Below are 23,245 nucleotides of genomic sequence, written 5' to 3' on the forward strand. Positions count from 1 at the left end.
CATAGTAAAATAAATAAAAGTTTGTAAAAAAAAAAAGCTGTCATACATTTTATTTTATTTTACATAATCATTTGATATACAGTTGAAGTCGGAAGTTTACATACACTTAGGTTGGAGTCATTAAAACCCGTTTTCCAACCACTCCACAAATTTCTTGTTAATAAACTATAGTTTTGAAGTCGGTTAGGGCATCTACTTTGTGCATGACACAAATATTGTTTACAGACAGATTATTTCATTTATTATTCACTGTATCACAATTCTAGTGGATCAGAAGTACATACACTAAGTTGACTGTGCCTTTAAACAGCTTGGAAAATTCCAGAAAATTATGCCATGCCTTTCGAAGCATCTGATAGGCTAATTGACATCATTTGAGTCAATTGGAGGTGTACCTGTGGATGTATTTCAAGGCCTACCTTCAAACTCAGTGCCTCTTTGCTTGACATCATGGGAAAATCAAAAGAAACCTGCCAAGACCTCAGAAAAAAATTTGTAGACCTCCACAAGTCTGGCTCATCCTTGAGAGCAATTTCCAAAAGCCTGAAGGTACCACGTTCATCTGTACAAACAATAGTACGCAAGTATAAACACCATGGGACCACGCAGCCGTCATACCGCTCAGGATGGAGACGCGTTCTGTCTCCTAGAGATTATCGTACTTTGGTGCAAATCAATCCCAGAACAACAGCAAAGGACCTTGTGAAGATGCTGGAGGAAACAGGTACAAAAATATCTATATCCACAGTAAAACGAGTCATATATCGACATAACCTGAATGGACGCTCAACAAGGAAGAAGCCACTGCTCCAAAACCGCCATTAAAAAAAGACAGACTATGGTTTGGAACTGCACATGGGGACAAATAACGTACTTTTTGGAGAAATTTCCTCTTGTCTGATGAAACAAAAATAGAACTGTTTGACCATAATGACCATCGTTATGTTTGGAGGAAAAAGGGAGAGGCTTGCAAGCCGAAGAACACCATCCGAACTGTGAAGCACGGGGGTGGCAGCATCATGTTGTGGGTGTGCTTTGCTGCAAGAGGGATTAGTGCACTTCACAAAATAGATGGCAGCATGAGAAAGGAAAATCATGTGGATATATTGAAGCAACATCTCAAAACATCAGTCAGGAAGTTAAAACTTGGTCGCAAACGGGTCTTCCAAATGGACAATGACCCAACCATACTTCCAAAGTTATGGCAAAATGAGAAGACCAGCCACACAGAGGGCCAGAGATAATTACAGATAACTGAGATAATCTGAAGTAACCAAAAGGGCCACTTGTGAATAATTACATAAAATCCTTGAAAGTTAACAACATTCTGGTAGTGTACTGGTAAACTTCGAAAGTGACCCTCCCTTTAAAACCCTATGTGAGGCTCATTCCAAGAGCCTTTTTCTCCAAGGGCCCAATGTGTGCACTACTCACTGTTAGCCACACAGTGGCACTGTTTTCATGCAGTCCAGGGCTGTATCACAATAGTCTAGTCTAGCGGCCTCATCTCCTTTGTTTACCTTAGTCACATCAATAGCCTAGGCCTAGTCATAAAAAGGTATAGGTACTAAAGTCTCAGTCAGTCCACTATAGGTCTACAGAACATTAGTATGTTCCCATAGCTCTGCAGTGAGTTTGCTTTAAAAAAACGAAGTTTAGTAGTCTAGATAGGTGGACACTTTGTTGAATTATTTTTATAATCAATAATTATCCTATCATGGCCCATAATTAACATCGAACGTTTTCCTCATATTGATATAGAACGGGTTATAGCTACCTAATTTTCTTTGTCCAATCCCACTGCAGTAGAGTCAGGCAGTTACATTTTAATCTGGCTCCGCTACTAAACAGGGAAGCATCTCCAAGTGCGCGCACAGGCTCCGCAGAATGAAGCCACTGGTTCCACAACTAGGGTTCAACAGGTACAGTAACTTTAAACGCACCTCTCATTTTGTACAGAAGTGATCGAGAAGAGTTTTATGTGGTAAATTATATATATATTTTTCTCCAGGGTTGTATACACTGTGCTTTAGTCAGCCTAGAACAGTCTATTGTCATTTTACTTGGTTCTTTAATTAGTTTTGATGTATTGTTTGCGAGCTTGGTTTAATTAGGCTATGTGCGTTTAATGCATTAGCCTTTTTAAAGTATTGACATCACGATTTGGCCTACCATTTCCGGAATGAGCTCTTAACCTGTCTGTGAACGAGGAACTACAAACACGTGTTTTAAAACAACTTCGTAAGCACAAAAAGTAGGCTACTTTTCAAACATCAATGTGAGAATTGTGCTCATTTTACATGTAATCTACAGAAAGTAGGCTTTGACTACACTAATATCAAAGACATTAAAGACAGTACAGTATGAATATAGGCTAACACTGCTTCTCCAATAAATAGCCGAGCACCCTTATAGGCGACGTTGGCTACCCAAACTCATGCGTAGATACACGTAATCGGGTCTAAGAGCCCATTTATGCTGGATCCTAAAATGCTTGATATGAAGGGTGTGACGCAATTTCAGGGGATCAGAAGCATGCAGAGGCCGCATTGAACTGGGTGCCACATTGAAAGTCACCCTGTAAAATACAACTTGAGCAAAAGTCTAAAAGTATTTGATTTTAAATATACTTAAAATATCAAAAGTAAATGTAATTTCAAAACTATACTTAAGTATGAAAAGTAAAAGTATAAATAATGTCAAATTCTTTATATTAGTCTAACCAGAAGTTTTTAAAATTTACGGATGATATTCAAGGGGCACACTCAAACTCAGACATAATTTACACATGAAGCATTTGTATTTAGGTATGATCAGGGTTGTTCTCTTGATAAGTGCATGAATTTAACAATTTTCCTGTCCCGTTAAGCATTCAAAATGTAAAGAGTACTTTTGGGTGTCAGGGAAAATGTATGGAGTAAAAAGTACATTATTTTCTTTAGGAATGTAGTGAAGTTAAAGTAGTCAAATATAAATAGTAAAGTACAGATATCCCAAAAAACGACTTAAGTAGTACTTTAAAGTGCTTTAACTTAAGTACATTACACCACTGGTCTTCAAATCAGAGGCACTCGTTTCATATAAAGTTGTTTTTGACAAAAATGAAAATGTGTCACTTTAAGAAGGTTATGGTAATAACATGTTCAACTACTTAAGACATTGGTTCGAATCTAGGTTGTGCCTTTAGATTTTGGAAGAATATTTCACTTCTCTCATTTGGCGTGTTTGAGTGACAAGTCGACTGGACAGAAGTGGACAAGTAAAGTCAGGGTGGAAGTACATGCACCAACAGCCAATCTTCTGCTGTTTCTAGGAAACCCAACTCTAACCAGGTTTCCGTCCAACCTTTTTATGCTAGTAAAGTACATGTTGGATAAAACATGTAATGACAGGCCTGATGGAAATGTCAACAAAATGTCAACAAAACTAAATATGCTAGACAAGGTGGGATCTTTTGTGTCGAGGTATGCTAGAAATATCGGTAGAAAACGCTTTTATGCGCAAATACTGATATAGTAACCATTATATGGAAGTAAACTTGGAGTCACGTGATGACATGTATGGTCCTCCCATTAAGTCAGGGAGGGAAAGCATGCAGTTTATTAGCCTACAGATTCAATTATGATAAACTTCACAGGGTGGTGATGTTGCAAAGTGAGCTTGATGCTGCTTTCCAATAAATATCAAGGGTCTTATTCTGTTGACGTGATAATCAATGCTTTGCTGCCATTTGACAAATAAAAAAAATTGCGCTCTTTTGTCCATAATAATCTCATCATGTAGGCTATATATATATATATATATATATATATATATATATATATATATTATTTGCAGCATATGGGATATGCTCTGTTGTTTGCCATTACTTCATGCCCTTGTACCTTCCCCATTATTGTTTGTGATTGTGCAACATTGAATTGTAACGAATGTGATTGAGTCCACAAGGATTCTTACTGTATGGTAATTGTTTGCATGTTAGCATCACTTCAGCCTGCTGTGTATTTCTTAACTTCTCAACCTTTATTGCTTTTGTCAGTCAGCATGTAAAGAATAGAATTTGATTCAGTCACATGAAGTACAAAACACTCACTGTACAGAAAAGGATTAGGCTATACATGCACATAGATGACTGGGTAAACACTATGAAAAGGATTAGGCTATACATGCACATAGATGACTGGGTAAACACTATGAAAAGGATTAGGCTATACACGCACATAGATGACTGGGTAAACACTATGAAAAGGATTAGGCTATACACGCACATAGATGACTGGGTAAACACTATGAAAAGGATTAGGCTATACATGCACATAAATGACTGGGTAAACACTATGAAAAGGATTAGGCTATACACGCACATAGATGACTGGGTAAACACTATGAAAAGGATTAGGCTATACACGCACATAGATGACTGGGTAAACACTATGAAAAGGATTAGGCTATACATGCACATAAATGACTGGGTAAACACTATGAAAAGGATTAGGCTATACATGCACATAGATGACTGGGTAAACACTATGAAAAGGATTAGGCTATACATGCACATAAATGACTGGGTAAACACTATGAAAAGGATTAGGCTATACATGCACATAGATGACTGGGTAAACACTATGAAAAGGATTAGGCTATACATGCACATAAATGACTGGGTAAACACTATGAAAAGGATTAGGCTATACATGCACATAGATGACTGGGTAAACACTATGAAAAGGATTAGGCTATACATGCACATAAATGACTGGGTAAACACTATGAAAAGGATTAGGCTATACATGCACATAAATTACTGGGTAAACACTATGAAAAGGATTAGGCTATACATGCACATAGATGACTGGGTAAACACTATGAAAAGGATTAGGCTATACATGCACATACATGACTGGGTAAACACTATGAAAAGGATTAGGCTATACATGCACATAAATGACTGGGTAAACACTATGAAAAGGATTAGGCTATACATGCACATAGATGACTGGGTAAACACTATGAAAAGGATTAGGCTATACATGCACATAAATGACTGGGTAAACACTATGAAAAGGATTAGGCTATACATGCACATAAATGACTGGGTAAACACTATGAAAAGGATTAGGCTATACACGCACATAGATGACTGGGTAAACACTATGAAAAGGATTAGGCTATACATGCACATAAATGACTGGGTAAACACTATGAAAAGGATTAGGCTATACATGCACATACATGACTGGGTAAACACTATGAAAAGGATTAGGCTATACATGCACATAGATGACTGGGTAAACACTATGAAAAGGATTAGGCTATACATGCACATAAATGACTGGGTAAACACTATGAAAAGGATTAGGCTATACATGCACATAAATGACTGGGTAAACACTATGAAAAGGATTAGGCTATACATGCACATAAATGACTGGGTAAACACTATGAAAAGGATTAGGCTATACATGCACATAAATGACTGGGTAAACACTATGAAAAGGATTAGGCTATACATGCACATAAATGACTGGGTAAACACTATGAAAAGGATTAGGCTATACATGCACATAAATTACTGGGTAAACACTATGAAAAGGATTAGGCTATACATGCACATAAATGACTGGGTAAACACTATGAAAAGGATTAGGCTATACATGCACATAGATGACTGGGTAAACACTATGAAAAGGATTAGGCTATACATGCACATAGATGACTGGGTAAACACTATGAAAAGGATTAGGCTATACATGCACATAAATGACTGGGTAAACACTATGAAAAGGATTAGGCTATACATGCACATAAATGACTGGGTAAACACTATGAAAAGGATTAGGCTATACATGCACATAAATGACTGGGTAAACACTATGAAAAGGATTAGGCTATACATGCACATAAATGACTGGGTAAACACTATGAAAAGGATTAGGCTATACATGCACATAGATGACTGGGTAAACACTATGAAAAGGATTAGGCTATACATGCACATAGATGACTGGGTAAACACTATGAAAAGGATTAGGCTATACATGCACATAAATGACTGGGTAAACACTATGAAAAGGATTAGGCTATACATGCACATAAATGACTGGGTAAACACTATGAAAAGGATTAGGCTATACATGCACATAAATGACTGGGTAAACACTATGAAAAGGATTAGGCTATACATGCACATAAATGACTGGGTAAACACTATGAAAAGGATTAGGCTATACATGCACATAAATGACTGGGTAAACACTATGAAAAGGATTAGGCTATACATGCACATAAATGACTGGGTAAACACTATGCAAAGGATTAGGCTATACATGCACATAAATGACTGGGTAAACACTATGAAAAGGGTTAGGCTATACATGCACATAAATGACTGGGTAAACACTATGAAAAGGATTAGGCTATACATGCACATAAATGACTGGGTAAACACTATGAAAAGGATTAGGCTATACATGCACATAAATGACTGGGTAAACACTATGAAAAGGATTAGGCTATACATGCACATAAATGACTGGGTAAACACTATGAAAAGGATTAGGCTATACATGCACATAAATGACTGGGTAAACACTATGCAAAGGATTAGGCTATACATGCACATAAATGACTGGGTAAACACTATGAAAAGGGTTAGGCTATACATGCACATAAATGACTGGGTAAACACTATGCAAAGGATTAGGCTATACATGCACATAAATGACTGGGTAAACACTATGAAAAGGATTAGGCTATACATGCACATAGATGACTGGGTAAACACTATGAAAAGGATTAGGCTATACATGCACATAAATTACTGGGTAAACACTATGAAAAGGATTAGGCTATACATGCACATAAATGACTGGGTAAACACTATGAAAAGGATTAGGCTATACATGCACATAAATGACTGGGTAAACACTATGAAAAGGATTAGGCTATACATGCACATAAATTACTGGGTAAACACTATGAAAAGGATTAGGCTATACATGCACATAAATGACTGGGTAAACACTATGAAAAGGATTAGGCTATACATGCACATAAATGACTGGGTAAACACTATGAAAAGGATTAGGCTATACATGCACATAAATTACTGGGTAAACACTATGAAAAGGATTAGGCTATACATGCACATAAATGACTGGGTAAACACTATGAAAAGGATTAGGCTATACATGCACATAGATGACTGGGTAAACACTATGAAAAGGATTAGGCTATACATGCACATAAATGACTGGGTAAACACTATGAAAAGGATTAGGCTATACATGCACATAGATGACTGGGTAAACACTATGAAAAGGATTAGGCTATACATGCACATAAATGACTGGGTAAACACTATGAAAAGGATTAGGCTATACATGCACATAAATGACTGGGTAAACACTATGAAAAGGATTAGGCTATACATGCACATAAATGACTGGGTAAACACTATGAAAAGGATTAGGCTATACATGCACATAGATGACTGGGTAAACACTATGAAAAGGATTAGGCTATACATGCACATAAATGACTGGGTAAACACTATGAAAAGGATTAGGCTATACATGCACATAGATGACTGGGTAAACACTATGAAAAGGATTAGGCTATACATGCACATAAATTACTGGGTAAACACTATGAAAAGGATTAGGCTATACATGCACATAAATGACTGGGTAAACACTATGAAAAGGATTAGGCTATACATGCACATAAATGACTGGGTAAACACTATGAAAAGGATTAGGCTATACATGCACATAAATGACTGGGTAAACACTATGAAAAGGATTAGGCTATACATGCACATAAATGACTGGGTAAACACTATGAAAAGGATTAGGCTATACATGCACATAAATGACTGGGTAAACACTATGAAAAGGATTAGGCTATACATGCACATAAATGACTGGGTAAACACTATGAAAAGGATTAGGCTATACATGCACATAGATGACTGGGTAAACACTATGAAAAGGATTAGGCTATACATGCACATAAATGACTGGGTAAACACTATGAAAAGGATTAGGCTATACATGCACATAGATGACTGGGTAAACACTATGAAAAGGATTAGGCTATACATGCACATAAATGACTGGGTAAACACTATGAAAAGGATTAGGCTATACATGCACATAAATGACTGGGTAAACACTATGAAAAGGATTAGGCTATACATGCACATAAATGACTGGGTAAACACTATGAAAAGGATTAGGCTATACACGCACATAAATGACTGGGTAAACACTATGAAAAGGATTAGGCTATACACGCACATAAATGACTGGGTAAACACTATGAAAAGGATTAGGCTATACACGCACATAAATGACTGGGTAAACACTATGAAAAGGATTAGGCTATACACGCACATAAATGACTGGGTAAACACTATGAAAAGGATTAGGCTATACATGCACATAAATGACTGGGTAAACACTATGAAAAGGATTAGGCTATACATGCACATAAATGACTGGGTAAACACTATGAAAAGGATTAGGCTATACATGCACATAAATGACTGGGTAAACACTATGAAAAGGATTAGGCTATACACGCACATAAATGACTGGGTAAACACTATGAAAAGGATTAGGCTATACACGCACATAAATTACTGGGTAAACACTATGAAAAGGATTAGGCTATACATGCACATAAATGACTGGGTAAACACTATGAAAAGGATTAGGCTATACATGCACATAAATTACTGGGTAAACACTATGAAAAGGATTAGGCTATACACGCACATAAATGACTGGGTAAACACTATGAAAAGGATTAGGCTATACATGCACATAAATGACTGGGTAAACACTATGAAAAGGATTAGGCTATACATGCACATAAATGACTGGGTAAACACTATGAAAAGGATTAGGCTATACATGCACATAAATGACTGGGTAAACACTATGAAAAGGATTAGGCTATACATGCACATAAATGACTGGGTAAACACTATGAAAAGGATTAGGCTATACATGCACATAAATGACTGGGTAAACACTATGAAAAGGATTAGGCTATACATGCACATAAATGACTGGGTAAACACTATGCAAAGGATTAGGCCATACATGCACATAAATGACTGGGTAAACACTATGAAAAGGATTAGGCTATACATGCACATAAATGACTGGGTAAACACTATGAAAAGGATTAGGCTATACATGCACATACATGACTGGGTAAACACTATGAAAAGGATTAGGCTATACATGCACATAAATTACTGGGTAAACACTATGAAAAGGATTAGGCTATACATGCACATAAATTACTGGGTAAACACTATGAAAAGGATTAGGCTATACATGCACATAAATGACTGGGTAAACACTATGAAAAGGATTAGGCTATACATGCACATAAATGACTGGGTAAACACTATGAAAAGGATTAGGCTATACATGCACATAAATGACTGGGTAAACACTATGAAAAGGATTAGGCTATACTTGCACATAAATGACTGGGTAAACACTATGAAAAGGATTAGGCTATACATGCACATAAATGACTGGGTAAACACTATGAAAAGGATTAGGCTATACATGCACATAAATGACTGGGTAAACACTATGAAAAGGATTAGGCTATACATGCACATACATGACTGGGTAAACACTATGAAAAGGATTAGGCTATACATGCACATAAATGACTGGGTAAACACTATGAAAAGGATTAGGCTATACATGCACATAAATGACTGGGTAAACACTATGAAAAGGATTAGGCTATACATGCACATAAATGACTGGGTAAACACTATGAAAAGGATTAGGCTATACATGCACATAAATGACTGGGTAAACACTATGAAAAGGATTAGGCTATACATGCACATAAATGACTGGGTAAACACTGAGAAGGATTAGATTACATATACATCAGTTCACATAAATTACTGGGTAAACACTGAGAAGGATTAGTTCACATAAATTACTGGGTAAACACTATGAGAAGGATTAGATTACATGTACATCAGTTCACATAAATTACTGGGTAAACACTATGAGAAGGATTAGATTACATGTACATCAGTTCACATAAATTACTGGGTAAACACTGAGAAGGATTAGTGTACATATACATCAGTTCACATAAATTACTGGGTAAACACTGAGAAGGATTAGATTACATGTACATCAGTTCACATAAATTACTGGGTAAACACTGAGAAGGATTAGTTCACATAAATTACTGGGTAAACACTATGAGAAGGATTAGACTACATGTACATCAGTTCACATACTTGGTAAACACTATGAAAAGGATTAGATTACATATACATCAGTACACATAAATTACTGGGTAAACACTATGAAAAGGATTAGATTACATATACATCAGTTCACATAAATTACTGGGTAAACACTATGAAAAGGATTAGACTACATGTACATCAGTTCACATAAATGACTGGGTAAACACTGAGAAGGATTAGACTACATGTACATCAGTTCACAAATTACTGGGTAAACACTATGAAAAGGATTAGACTACATGTACATTAGTTCACAGAAATTACTGTGTAAACACTATGCAAACGATTAGACTACATGTACATCAGTTCACATACTGAATAAACAATATGCCAAGCAGATACACTTGGTATTGACCCCACAAGTTTTGTCTGGGGTACTTGCACATTCAGGGCCAGTTTCCCAGACACAGATTAAGCCTCTAAAATTGCCAGTGTAGATATCCCCTACAATAACCCATATATAGCCTACAATATGTATTCCATTTTATTCACACTTAATAGACAATCAACACATTTGAATTTGTTTGGTGACAATAATACAGACAAGACAAATTGTAGGCTATAACATGGGACACAACATTACAGTAACATCGAGATAAATACATTAGCTATATTGTCACAAGTAGGATATTTCATTTATTTATGTTAGAAATTTGGATCACATGTAAGGATAAAGATGTATTTAAGCTCTAAATAGTTATCCACCCAAAACAGTAAACATGCATTGTTAATAACCAACGACAGGTGGTGACATCAACCATTTATGAGCATGTCGTGCCTTTTGCTTCCAAAAAAGAAGGTAATCTCCCACAATGCTTTGGTTCCGACTTCAAGTTACAGTTGGTGAGGAGAAACTATAGAAATGTCCAGTTGGCTGCAGTCGAAAGTTCATGACGTTTGATCACATGGTTGTTGTAAAGGTCATGCAGTCGACAAGTCGCAAGTCTGACAATTTTTGCCCCATAATGCAACACACTTTGAAAGGTGGTGACCAACGTTGATCAACGTCTTGACAAAAGTGATCCGCTCGAACGTGGAATAGAATGGCATCAAACACATGGTTTCCATGTGTTTAATGTATTTGATACCATTCCACCTATTCTGCTCCAGCCATTACCACGAGCCCTTCCTCCCCAATTAAGGTGCCACCAACCTCCTGTGGTTCTCAGAAGTCTTGCGATGTTGTGCTTCTAGGTTTAGAAACTCTGATAATATACTGCAGTCCAGTCCACTGTTGTTGGCTGTTAAAATGTTCCTTAGTATTTGCAAATATACTGAGATGGGTTAAACTTACTTGCTCAGATGGGCTGGGCCATCCATCATCTACGCTTTCTTCCTCTTCTTTTTCTATGGTATTATGGCGGTCCGCAAACAAGCGTTAGAGGTGCATGCCGCCACCTACTGTATGGGTGGTAAACTATAGAAAAAATATCCATTGTTGGAAAAAAGGGGGAAAAAACAGCTTCATACAAAATTCAATTCAAGTCACATTCCTACAAAGGCTCAGGGGCCTGTGAGGGCGCAACATCCTTTGACAGGATTTCTTGCAATGCCTCGGCTGTAAACTCACTGACTCCAAAAAAGGGTTCTGCTGCACTCACAATAATTCTAATTTTCTCAGATTTCTTCTTTGTTTGTGCTGTACTGTTTATGACCATTGCAATAAATGCTACAAAGTCCACCTTTTTCACATGTAATATATCAGGATCCCTTGATTGCCAAGAAACATTCACTTGTGAAGTCTCAATTACCATTGCGTCTTCAACGCCACTTGCTCCTTCCACTCTTCTCACCGACTCCAGATAGGAGACATGCTGGAAATCCCTTAGTCTCCTTCACCCTAACAGGGTAATCTGGGGATTCGGGCGCATGTTCGCCACCACAGTTGCAACATATAACCTCAGCTGGCATACAATTTTCTTTCCGTCAGCATACACTTGGTACATGCCCAAATCTTTTGCCTTCATAACACTGGAGGGGCTTGTGCACAAAAGCTCTTACAGGGTATCTCATTAAGCCTAGCTTTACATGAGAAGGGATAGACTCGTCCTAAAACCAATAATATGGACAAAGTGGCTTTATTTACTCCATCCACCATACAGGTCAGTCGACATGCACTAATCACTTCACCTACTTCCTCAGGTATGTCATCTGCATTCACTTAATTTGCAACCCCAGAGATAACCCCCTTGACAGTCGCCCTGCTTTGGAAATCCATATACAACATTATATACAAATATATTTTTGAGGCACAAAGCACGCTTCTTCTGATCCGCGGACAGAATCGGAATACCAGCTGTTGTGACTCTCACCTCACTCAACACAGCCATGATACTCCTCGTGACTTCAAACAGATCCCCCAAGTAACATTGATCCAAAACCTTCACTCTGACTATAAACAAATCTAGGGATTTCTTAGTTTCCATCACGACTGTAACCCACTCGTTCTCACTCTCATCTTCACCCAACCCGTCATCAGTTTCAAACAGAACATCCGTTTCCCGCCATCTTCCCTGAGTAAAACTCATCTCTGCTTTATCAACCTGTCTTAATTGAATCCTTCTGGACTCGGGTAGACGCAACATAGTAAATGTAAATCCGGTACATGCCAATATGATGTTACATTTCGTATGGTATGTATTCATTTGTGGATGTCCATCATCAATTTTGTATCATATGCTACGAATTATAATCCGTATGATATGTTAAATTGCAATTTGTACAATGTGTTAATATTTAAAAAATGTATGATATGTTAAAAATTCCAATTTAGATAGGTGGCTAATGTTAGCTAGGCTAGGGGTTAGGGTCAGGAGTTAGGTTAAAGGGTTATTGTTAGGGTCAGGGGAAGGGTTAGCTAACATGCTAAGTAGTTGCAAAGTAGCTCAAAAGTAGTAAGTAAATGCTAATTAGCTAAAAATGAAAAAGTTGTCCATGATGAGATTCGTTGCTAGAAGTTTGCATTATACTGCCACAAATCCACACCAACCATTCACCCTGCTTTCGTTTTTGCCTTGTGTAACCTTGTTTCTTATGTCACCATACCAAACATAATGTCATACTAATTTGAGTGTCCCAGATTTAAATTTACTATGTTACTCTAGCCTATGAGAACAGACTAATTTAATGGGGTTTGTAGATAGGAAGTGCCAGACCCCTGTCCTTTCTAGTATGGCCAGAAAGTCACAACTCAGAAGATGCACCTTAGACTACAATGGGGGTATCTAAACACTTCACTGCCCACTGGGTACAAACTGATTGAATCAACATTGTTTCAATGTCATTTGTCAACGTATTGTGACATGGAATCTACATGGAAAAAAACATTGGATTTCAACAAGTCATTAACTGTTGTTGAGGGTAACATTTCAACAACAGGATTAGGTCATCATGGTAACCAAATCTTAACATGGACAAACCTTGTATAAAATATGTTGAATTTGTAACTTTTAAAACAGGGGTGGGGAACTCCAGTCCTCGAGGGCCTGATTGGTGTCACACTTTTTCTCCATCCCTAGCAAACACAGCTGATTAATCAAACTGCATTCTAAACTGAAGATCATGATTAGGTGATCATTGGAGTCAGGTGTGTTAGCTGGGGCTGAGGCTAAACTGTGACACCAATCAAGACTGGAAATTCCCACCCATACTTTAAAGCAACATCTGATTTTCAACGTTATATCCACTATCAGCAATAAAACAATAGGCTGGGCAGATCTCCTCCTGGAGAATTGATCTGTCTACAGCTACCCTCTGGTTTCCCCATCCAAGGTGTTAACCAAGCCCAGCCCAGGTACGATATTTGTCACTGACTATTACCAATGTGCTATAGTGAGACAGATTCTTGAGAGATCTCCACTTAAACGAAATCGATTTACTGTTGCTATCAAAGTCATTCTAAAGGGTAGGTTTAACAGAGTACATTTAATGTGACCATACTTTTATCATTCATATATCAATTAAGTTATTTCAGCCTAAAGCATTTGCAAAGTCCTCAACTGCTATTGTTTCAGTGTAACCTAGAATTCAACTAAAAAAATAAACCTGGGGTTTTAAGCTCTGGTTGATTTAAAATGTAATGATATTTAGTGATTTTGAATTGTTTGGTTGTCAACGCAACCAAATATCAACATTTTGAAGAAGTTTCTTCTACGTCTGTGCCACTAATTAGTCTGGCTTTAATTTCAGTTTGTCTGCAAATGAATAATTGATATGTTGGAGTCACGTCTCCATCTCAACCACAGTTAAAGAAAATGACTAAATCAAATCGAGCTTTATTTCAAGTGCATTTGGAGTTTGATTTGTTTTAAGTTAAGATGGACCTATCCAAGTTAACTTTTTGATATTTGGTTGCTTTGACAACCAAACACAATTCAATATCACTTTGGAAATACAATAAATACCCTTTTAACATGTCGACAAGTTAACAAATGATATGTTGGATTCATGTCTCCAACTCAACCAAAAATGCAGTTAAAGAATGTGATTAAGCCAGTGGCTCAGATGGAACTATCCAAGCAGTAGATACATCTCCTTTAAATTTGAAGTTACTTTTACTATACATTTCTTATTATAGTAAATATTTTATTCACTCTATTTCTTGAACTGCATTATTGGTTAAAGGCTTTTAAGTAAACATTTTACAGTAAGGCCAGCGCTTTGATTTGATAGTATTGTTTACTAGATGTTGTCCAATTAATATTGACTCTTCTGTAACTACTCCCTCTTCTCAAATCAGGGTTGATTGGAAACTGCTTTGTTCCAAGAAATCTTTACTCCATGATGAAGGCCAAGCAGCCGAAATGCTTCAGAGTTAAAAAAAAAAAAATGTGTTTCATTGAACATGCCATACAAAAACAGGCATTTTTATTCATTAAAAGAAGAGTGCCTTGGTGCATTCCAGGTCCATTGGTTCTGCTAACAGTGAAAACAATCTATTTTATAAATAAAGTATCTGACATTGTATTCCCATTTGAAATATGCTGTGCTTTTAAATGGTTGAAAGCACAGTGATCGACATTTGGGTGACAACTAAACCAAAAATCAGACATTATTTTTCCGTTTGGTTGTGCTTTTAGATGGTTGAAGCATAATGCTAACACATTGGAAATTCAACTGTCTTTTGAACTGACAAATATTATCCACATTGCAATGATGTAGTGTGTCCAGTGAATGGGGGCTGATTTTTCAGAGATGAAGATCTCAGGGTGCTCTCATTGTTTTTGGAGGATAAACATACACTCATGAAGGATCCTTTGTTGCTACACTGATAGTTCCTGTTAACTGACTGTGTGTGTGTGACCTCAGGCACCGTTTTCCCTTAATTCAGCAATTTTAATAACTGCCGCATGAACACTTTGGTGTTGTTCGCCTTCAAAGTGCTTGTTTCAGCATTGAGCACTGTGCTGATTTGCTCTACTACATTACTCATTTCTCTGCTAATGTTAAGCAACACTTGATTCTCCTGACTAGAACATTATTCATGCCCATCTGGAATTTCTGTGCCAGTGAAAAGGAAGCTACGGCTCAGAGCTGGGTTTCTTTGGTAACATGATGACCATTCAATGCCCTCTCATTTGGATTTATTGAAGCAGTGTCCTCTCACTGTCCTGGTGGTTTAGGTTACCTACCTGTTGTTGTCACGGATACGCTCCCCTGGCAGGTGTGGGTCTGTTGGACCAGGATGTGATTCTCAGCTTTATTGCGGCCTCGGTAAACATCCATGCTGGGTAGTGACTGACTGATAGCTTCTTTACCTCTGGGATATCATTAGATCTTTACACTGAGAGTCAGAGAGAGTGTCTATTTTTCAGCAGTGGTCACCAACCCTGGTCCTGGAGAGCTACATGATGTGTAGGCTTTTGTTACAGTACTAGTCAACCAATCAAAACAACCTTGATTTGTTGAGTCAATTATATTGGGCTGTAACAGAAGTTGCTACACCCTAAAGCTCTCCAGAACTAGGGTTAGAAACCCTTGTTCTAAGGGGTTTGTTGTCAGGAGTGTGTCCTGAGGAGATGGTTTTCTATAATCAGTTGTGACCATTGTTCTTAGGGCACACCCTTCTGCTGCTATTGGCTGGCAGGGACACTGTTGTGGTTGTTTGCCCTGCTGATGTGACTCCTCTCTCCCGGACGTGATGGGGATGCTGATATTCCAGTTCCCAACCTGAGCCTGGCACTCCCGACAGCTGACAATAGGTTACAGGTGTTACCTCACGACAGGTGCAACACACATCACAACAGGTGTGTTACCTAGAAATGTGGTTTATTCCTAGATACGCCTAGCATTGCTTGGCTGATGGGAAATGACACACACACACACACACACACACGACTTACTTCCTCCTGAGTGATGACGGACATGGGCACATGAGGAGTGGACACAGCTCTACGAGAGACACAGGATTATTTTATGGTTGGACAGTGAGTTTTGAATTTTATTGATTTTACAACCTTTCTTTGATGCAAGGAAGAGTGTAATAGTCAAAGTGATGTAGCAGTATATTAGGCCCTACGTAGTATATACTTTCCTGCAGTCAAATGACAATCGCCCTCTAGTGGCCTCATGAGTGGGAAGTTTAATTCTGAAAAATATTAATAACATTTTTTTTATGCCAAAAATCTGGTGTTTCGCTGTCAAATGGTTTGTACCTGTCTTATTTTTTCTAATTCCATAACCATATGTGTGAAGTTTATACTTTTGATTTAAAGCAGATTTGTGCAGTACTATGATGAAACACACTGTGACCCTGATTTAGCCCACTGCAGTATAAGGTTCATGTTCAACATAATTCAATAAGGGTAGGTTTTAAAATGTCCTTATTCATTGAGGTGAGAGAATTAGAAATGTCAAGATGTTTTGTAATAAATAATTGATTTGTAATATAATCGGGAAATAATCAACAGAGCTCACTGTGAAATCCTCATTTCAGGCTCCGAGCTGCTTTCTGAGAGCTACTGTTCCTGACTCGTCCTCAATCGAACTGTCACTAACATTAAAAAATAACAAACTAGTCATGTGCAAATTCCTCCCCTCGTTTGTCAAGTTGCCTCAACTGTGAAGCCAAGTCTTTAGGAGTCAGTTTCTTCCTGATGCAAGTCAGACACCTTTTATCTAGGCATTGTACACATATTTTGATACTAGGTATTAAAGTATTGTGTCAGGGTTTGGTTGTGTGTGCGTGACTGAAAGAATAGGACACACCTCAGTGTACACACTGTAAGTCAGGCTGGGCTGAACTCAACTTGGTGGGGGGGGGCTGGTCTTTTTCCCTTCCAGAGAATCAACCACTACATACACCACGACAGGGTGTATGTACACAGTGACTCAGTTGATTTCCCTCCTGGGCAGGTACATTCCAGCTCACCGGAAGAGTCTTATTGGAGTTCATCACATCTTAGAATCTTAATCAACTGGAGTTCCATCCTGTTTCCCCTGCAAGTTACAGGAGGCAGCTAACAATAGAACCTTGCCCCCCCCCCCCCCCCCCCCCCCCCTGTGTTAAGCTTTAAATTTCACCTGTCTAGAGCCAATTTGATTTGTCTTTGAGGTGTTTCCTGACTGATTCTGTGTATGGTAATTATGTTTGTCCCCCATGAGACACTGTAGATACGGAAGCCTATTTCACTTTCTCAAAATCCCCAGAATGAATCAGATAACTCAATCTGTAATTGAATTTGTCGTTTTTTTGCCGAAGATGTAAAATTCCATAACTAAAACATCCAACAGGTGTTAAGTGAGGAATTTCTCAAGTTAAAAAAAATGTCAAGATGTCTTATAAAAACAAATTCAGAACTGCTGGGCAGGTCTGTCGCACTGTCTATGCTGTTGGATGGAGAGCAATCACTGCAGCTGTTCAGCCCATGTTAGTGGGCAAATGGACATTGTCAAATCAAAACCCAACCTTCATTTATCCGTTAAGACGAACAGAGTTTTAGATGAGACTGACTTTTTGACCAAAATGATCATATTGACACTTTGTAGTAAATTTTCACACTAAACAACTGTTTGACTCAGACCTTTTGCAAATGGATTCATTGCTTTTTAAAGGCAGTCGCTAAGCATTGTGACCCATCTCTAAAGCCCACCAATGAGTCCCGAGTCCAGACCCAATATTAGGGCAATTAAATATTGAAAGCTTAAGACTAAGGTTCTACTGTATCTGCAAAAATATGATTTCCTAGATAATTGGCTTAAGTTCTGACCCCTCATTGGTTTGAATGGTGTCAGCAATTTTTGCCTTGTGTTCTTTTGATCCTAACAACATGAATTGGGATATTTAGAATACTATATAGGTAGAGCTTTGTTCTGTTCAATGTTATGTCAACTCAATTTTGACAAATGCAGATAGAACCAAGCTCATTACTATAGAAGAATTAGGAAGCTGGTTGTGTCCTGTAATGACTAAAGATATGATATAGTATCCTTTGTCACGGTGTGCCTCTATTCATGTCGGCCTGTTCTCCCTCACTTCTGTCAGGGTCCATGTTTCCATGTGTGGATTTCTCTGGCGATTGGCAGACTTGAGTAAACTACATCAGGCCTCAACAGGCATGACCACAGGACTGGACTCTCTTACCTCCATTGACCCTGCTGCTCTACCTGCGTAAGACCGAAATAGATGGAGCAAGAAAGACAACTCTACCTTTACCTCTGTCTGCCAGTCCAATGTGAGCTCGGACAACTGTATACATGGGGAAGCCGCCCGGTCAGCTATATTGTCTGTTTTCCACTATCTTGAGTAGAGACACTGGAACCTCCTCACAGAAGCATGGGACACACACACCAGCCACACACACCCTGCCACCTTTTCCTCTGCACCACCCACTTGTTTACATGTGCAGGTACCCCAAGGACTTCCCTCTGGAAGAGTCACCCTTAGAACACATGCATAGAGAAGAGCATTCTGTCCTGTCCACACAGTCACTATAAACTCCTGTATCACAGGTGTCTCAGGAACTGTTTGGGAGAGACCAGAGCTTGAGATATAGAGTGGATGTTATAAGTATAGGCAGAGGAAGCAACTTTGAGTCATGCAGGGCCGTGTGTGTCAGCTGTTGCTGGTGAATGCTTTAACCTGTGGTCTGGAGGTGTGTATGGCTGCAGGGACCTTCTACATCCCCCCTCTACTGCTGCAGGCCGGCATGGAGGAACGCTACATGACCATGGTGCTGGGTGAGTCAACACTCTATGACCGTAGTTCTGGATGAGTGACCTGGGTGTAAACACTATGACCATGGTTGAAATAAGTGATTTGTTCTTGAGCTTGGAAGTAGATCTTCCCTCTCTACCTCTCTGACAGGAGTCGGGCCGGTTCTGGGTTTGATCTTTGTGCCCATGATCGGTTCGTATAGTGACTCGTGGCGTGGTCGTTTTGGTCGGCGCCGGCCATTCATCTGGCTCCTATGTGTGGGGGTTCTGCTGGGCCTGCAGGTCTTGCCCCAGGCTTCTCACCTAGCTGCCCTGCTCTACCCACAGCGCCCCCGATGGCTGGAGGGGATACTGCTGGTGGGGGCAGCCTGTCTGCTGGAGTTCTCAGGACAGGTGGAGCAGAAACTCAAATTATTGTTAAATCAATAACATTGATGTAGATGTTTGACTTTATTTGAGTTCTTTATTCGAGTGCTCCTTACTGTGTGTGTGGTGTGTGTTTCTGGAGTTTATAGCACCTAAATGACTGTTCTCGACAGGCCTGTTTCACACCGCTGGAAGCTCTGATCTCAGACCAGTTCCCTGGAGAGGAGGAGAGCAAAAGAGCCTTTTCTGTCTACTCACTGATGATCAGCCTGGGAGGATGCCTTGGGTAAGGGACCTCTCTCTCTCAAGATCAGCCTCAGGAGCTGCCTGGGGCAGGTTACATCTCTCGCTGAGATAAAGTGGATAGGACAGAGATCAAGTCATTAAAGAGAACCAGAAAATGCACCTCTGTGATCCTTCTGTCTCATCCTAGATACCTGCTCCCAGCCCTGGACTGGAGCCATGCCCCCACAGCAGCCTACCTAGGTGGCCAGGAGGCCTTTATCTATGCGTTGATCACCCTCATCTTCCTCACCTGCCTCCTCAGCACAGTCTTCATATCAGAGGACAGATGGACCGGAGGAGAGGGAACCAGGAAAGGCGTTAGCGTTAGTTCCACCCTGAGCCCTTCCCATTGGAGGAGCCGATACTGTGGACACCCCTTGCTATCGCGGACCCAGTGTGTACAGATGGCTGTGGGGTGGTGTGTGTCGCTGTGCTTGTCGGCACTGCCACGTGTGTATGGTGTGTGTATGAGCTTGCCGGCAGTGATACGGAGGCTGTTTGTAGCTGAGCTGTTCAGCTGGATGGCTCTGATGAGCTTCATGCTGTTCTATACAGACTTTATGGGAGTGGGGCTGTACCGTGGAGTACCCAACGCTACACCTGGAACACAGGAGAGACTACGATACGACGAAGGTAGGATGGGCAGACATTTACTTGATCCTTATCTTTTCATTTACTGCAAAAAGTTGCTGTGAATTTGACCTCTTCGTTTTTCTTTTCCATTCCTCCTTACCCTGTGACATTTTTATAAGATTTTCAATGCAGCCATAGATCTACTCTCCCCTCGTATCTACCAGGTGTACGCATGGCGAGTGTGGGTCTGTTTCTGCAGTGCCTGATCTCAGTGGTCTGCTCCATCCTGATGGAGCGCTGGATGGTGTTGCTAGGCACCCGGGCTGTTTACGTTAGCAGTGTGATCCTGCTAGCGTTAGCTACAGCTGTGATGAGCTTCTCAAAGAGTGTAGTGATGGTCACTGTCATGGCTGCAGCTACTGGATATACCTTCTGTGTGCTGCAGGTCCTGCCCTACACCCTGCTGTGTCTGTACCACTCTGACAAACGGGTAAGACACACACACATTACCACTCTAGCCAGCAGGGGCGCTGTGGGTAGAGCGGGGCAGCTAGGTGAGAGGCCTGGGACAAGACCTGCAGAACCCCCACACACAGGAGCCAGATGAATGGCCGGCGCCGACCGAAATGTCACGTTCTGACAGAAGTAATCACAGTAGATAAACCGCATCTCTCTCTCTCAGGTCTTTTTCTCCAGCTCCAAATGCAGACCTTCTCACCAAGGAGAAAGTGACGACCACACCAACTCAAAGCCGCTCCTTACCCCCGACCATGGCAAGACCCCGCTTCTCACCTCTGCCTCCCCCCATGTGTCTCTGCCCCTGGAGAGAGAGGGAGAGGCCATACCCGTGCCTCAGAGAGGGATGTGTCTGGACATGGCTATCCTGGACAGTGCCTACCTGCTCTCCCAGGTAAGGACAGCTGCTCGTCTCTCTACAAGTTAGACCGGTTGACCTGTGCGTGCTTGTATGTGTTTTTGTGTTGCTTGGGACGAATATTTGTCTCAACAATTATGGCTAATAATGTAATGTTCTGTTCTCTCCCCTGCAGGTGCTGCCTGCTCTGTGTCTGGGATCCATAGTGCAGCAATCCCACAGCGTCAGTGCCTATATGGCCTCCGCTTGCTTCCTTAGCCTCTTGTCGCTGCTCTGCTCCACCGCGGTCGTCTTCACACGCAGCGACCTCCACAAGCTCACAGGGTCAAAGGGCGACACTCCAACGCTGAGGGGGCAGAAGGATTAATCCATTGTGGATTCTAGTTGGTATCTGTGTTCTATTGTAGATTTTTACTGGACTTTGGCAGTCCGTTATTGAATCCCGTAGCATGAAGAATATGCCGTATGACTCCTCAAAGGGTTGGGGATTGCAGCTCTGACATCAGCACCTCTGAGACAGACAGGTGCTGTGTTGACACAGGTAGAGGTTAACAACACAATCGAAGAGACGGATCATTCTTTCTGCACATACCTTTTTTTTTTCTTCCAGCCACAGAATCACATTGTGTGCAGTTACTTCTGGGCACATTTCATATAGTTTTGTAGATGTATTTCTCTACTGTTGGTTGGTGTCTCATTCCACTATGGCATTTCTTTATCTGGAATTGTAATGAACTTACGAACCTTATAGTTTCTTATGTTGACATGAAGAACTAGGTAGTCATATGAACAGTGCCAATTGTGTTTTGGATAATACATCAAGTCTTTGTCACCTATCCCTTAACCCAACATGTAAATCTTCTGTTTTCGGTATGCTATGATATCATAATTACTTGAAGAGTGATATGGTATGTATTGATAACGTATGCATTGGGAATGTGGCATTTTATTCCTCGGGGAACTCAGTGCAGGTAAATCAGTTTCTGTTGTAGGCTGCTAGCTAAATGCCTTATTTTTAAACCATGTACTTGAATGTCATAATACATTGTCATCAGGTGGGAAATGTACAGTTATTCCATGTTTTCCTGGCATGGTGTCCTCAGACATGCTTTCGCCTAATGCAAAAATGTGGTAAATATTTTTACATAATATATTGATTTGTTTTTCACGGTTTAAACTGTTTGTAATTGTATCAAGGGAAAGGATTAGTTATTATACAGGGTAATAGCTCATTTGCTCCAGGGGTGCCGTACTACTATGGCTGACCCTGTAAGACAACACATTTCACTGCATGTATCCAGTGTTTTAAAAATAAAAATTGAAGGTTAAGTTATTACACAGGATAATAGAAGGTTAAGTTGTTACACACGGTAATAGGTTATATGCAAGCATTCTCTCTTTTTTATGAATAAAATATTTTAAAACATTTTTCATATGTAATCTAAATGATATGACTTTAACAGTCCTTTGTGTGCAATACAAAGGTTGTATTGCTGCACTCTCCCAAACATCAGAATGGAGGTCTCTAGTTTCATGTTCATACATGTGCTCTCCACGGGGCTGAGTGACACCAACATTTGGTTAAGCATGAAGAAGGCTGTCACTGTTAATACGAATTAAGCAATGCATAGCCTACAGTTGAACAAAAGGGCCATTGTACCATACCTGCAGTGCAAAGCTCTACCATC

General features: G+C 39.7%; 1 protein-coding gene across 6 annotated transcripts; it reads left to right on the top strand.

The window, feature by feature from the left end:
- The first annotated feature begins 1,581 nt into the window (after positions 1-1,581).
- On the top strand, positions 1,582-22,985 carry LOC110494383 (solute carrier family 45 member 3). 6 transcript variants are annotated; one of them, XM_090205754.1, is made up of 8 exons: positions 1,582-1,922; positions 18,789-19,483; positions 19,611-19,852; positions 19,999-20,111; positions 20,259-20,743; positions 20,908-21,173; positions 21,366-21,593; positions 21,733-22,985. In XM_090205754.1, the coding sequence occupies exons 2-8, from the start codon at positions 19,342-19,344 to the stop codon at positions 21,922-21,924; spliced, it is 1,668 nt and encodes a 555-aa protein (XP_090061880.1). In that variant the 5' UTR covers positions 1,582-1,922; positions 18,789-19,341; the 3' UTR covers positions 21,925-22,985. The 6 variants fall into 6 exon arrangements, with proteins under 6 accessions (XP_090061880.1, XP_090061882.1, XP_021425060.3 ...); XM_090205756.1 differs by having other exon boundaries at positions 19,787-19,852; XM_021569385.3 differs by lacking the exon at positions 1,582-1,922 and adding an exon at positions 14,013-14,099.
- The last annotated feature ends 260 nt before the right edge of the window (positions 22,986-23,245 follow it).

The sequence above is a fragment of the Oncorhynchus mykiss genome, chromosome 17 (assembly GCF_057628025.1).
Source record: "Oncorhynchus mykiss isolate SJ-2025 chromosome 17, ASM5762802v1, whole genome shotgun sequence".
Classification (NCBI taxonomy): domain Eukaryota; kingdom Metazoa; phylum Chordata; class Actinopteri; order Salmoniformes; family Salmonidae; genus Oncorhynchus; species Oncorhynchus mykiss.

What these genes read in the sequence shown, in the direction of transcription:
- LOC110494383 (XM_090205754.1), top strand. Translation starts at nt 19,342, where the DNA reads ATGCAGGGCCGTGTGTGTCAGCTGTTGCTGGTGAATGCTTTAACCTGT. An exon ending in CTACATGACCATGGTGCTGG is followed by an intron (nt 19,484 to 19,610) that starts GTGAGTCAACAC and finishes CCTCTCTGACAG; the next exon opens with GAGTCGGGCCGGTTCTGGGT. An exon ending in TGTACCACTCTGACAAACGG is followed by an intron (nt 21,174 to 21,365) that starts GTAAGACACACA and finishes TCTCTCTCTCAG; the next exon opens with GTCTTTTTCTCCAGCTCCAA.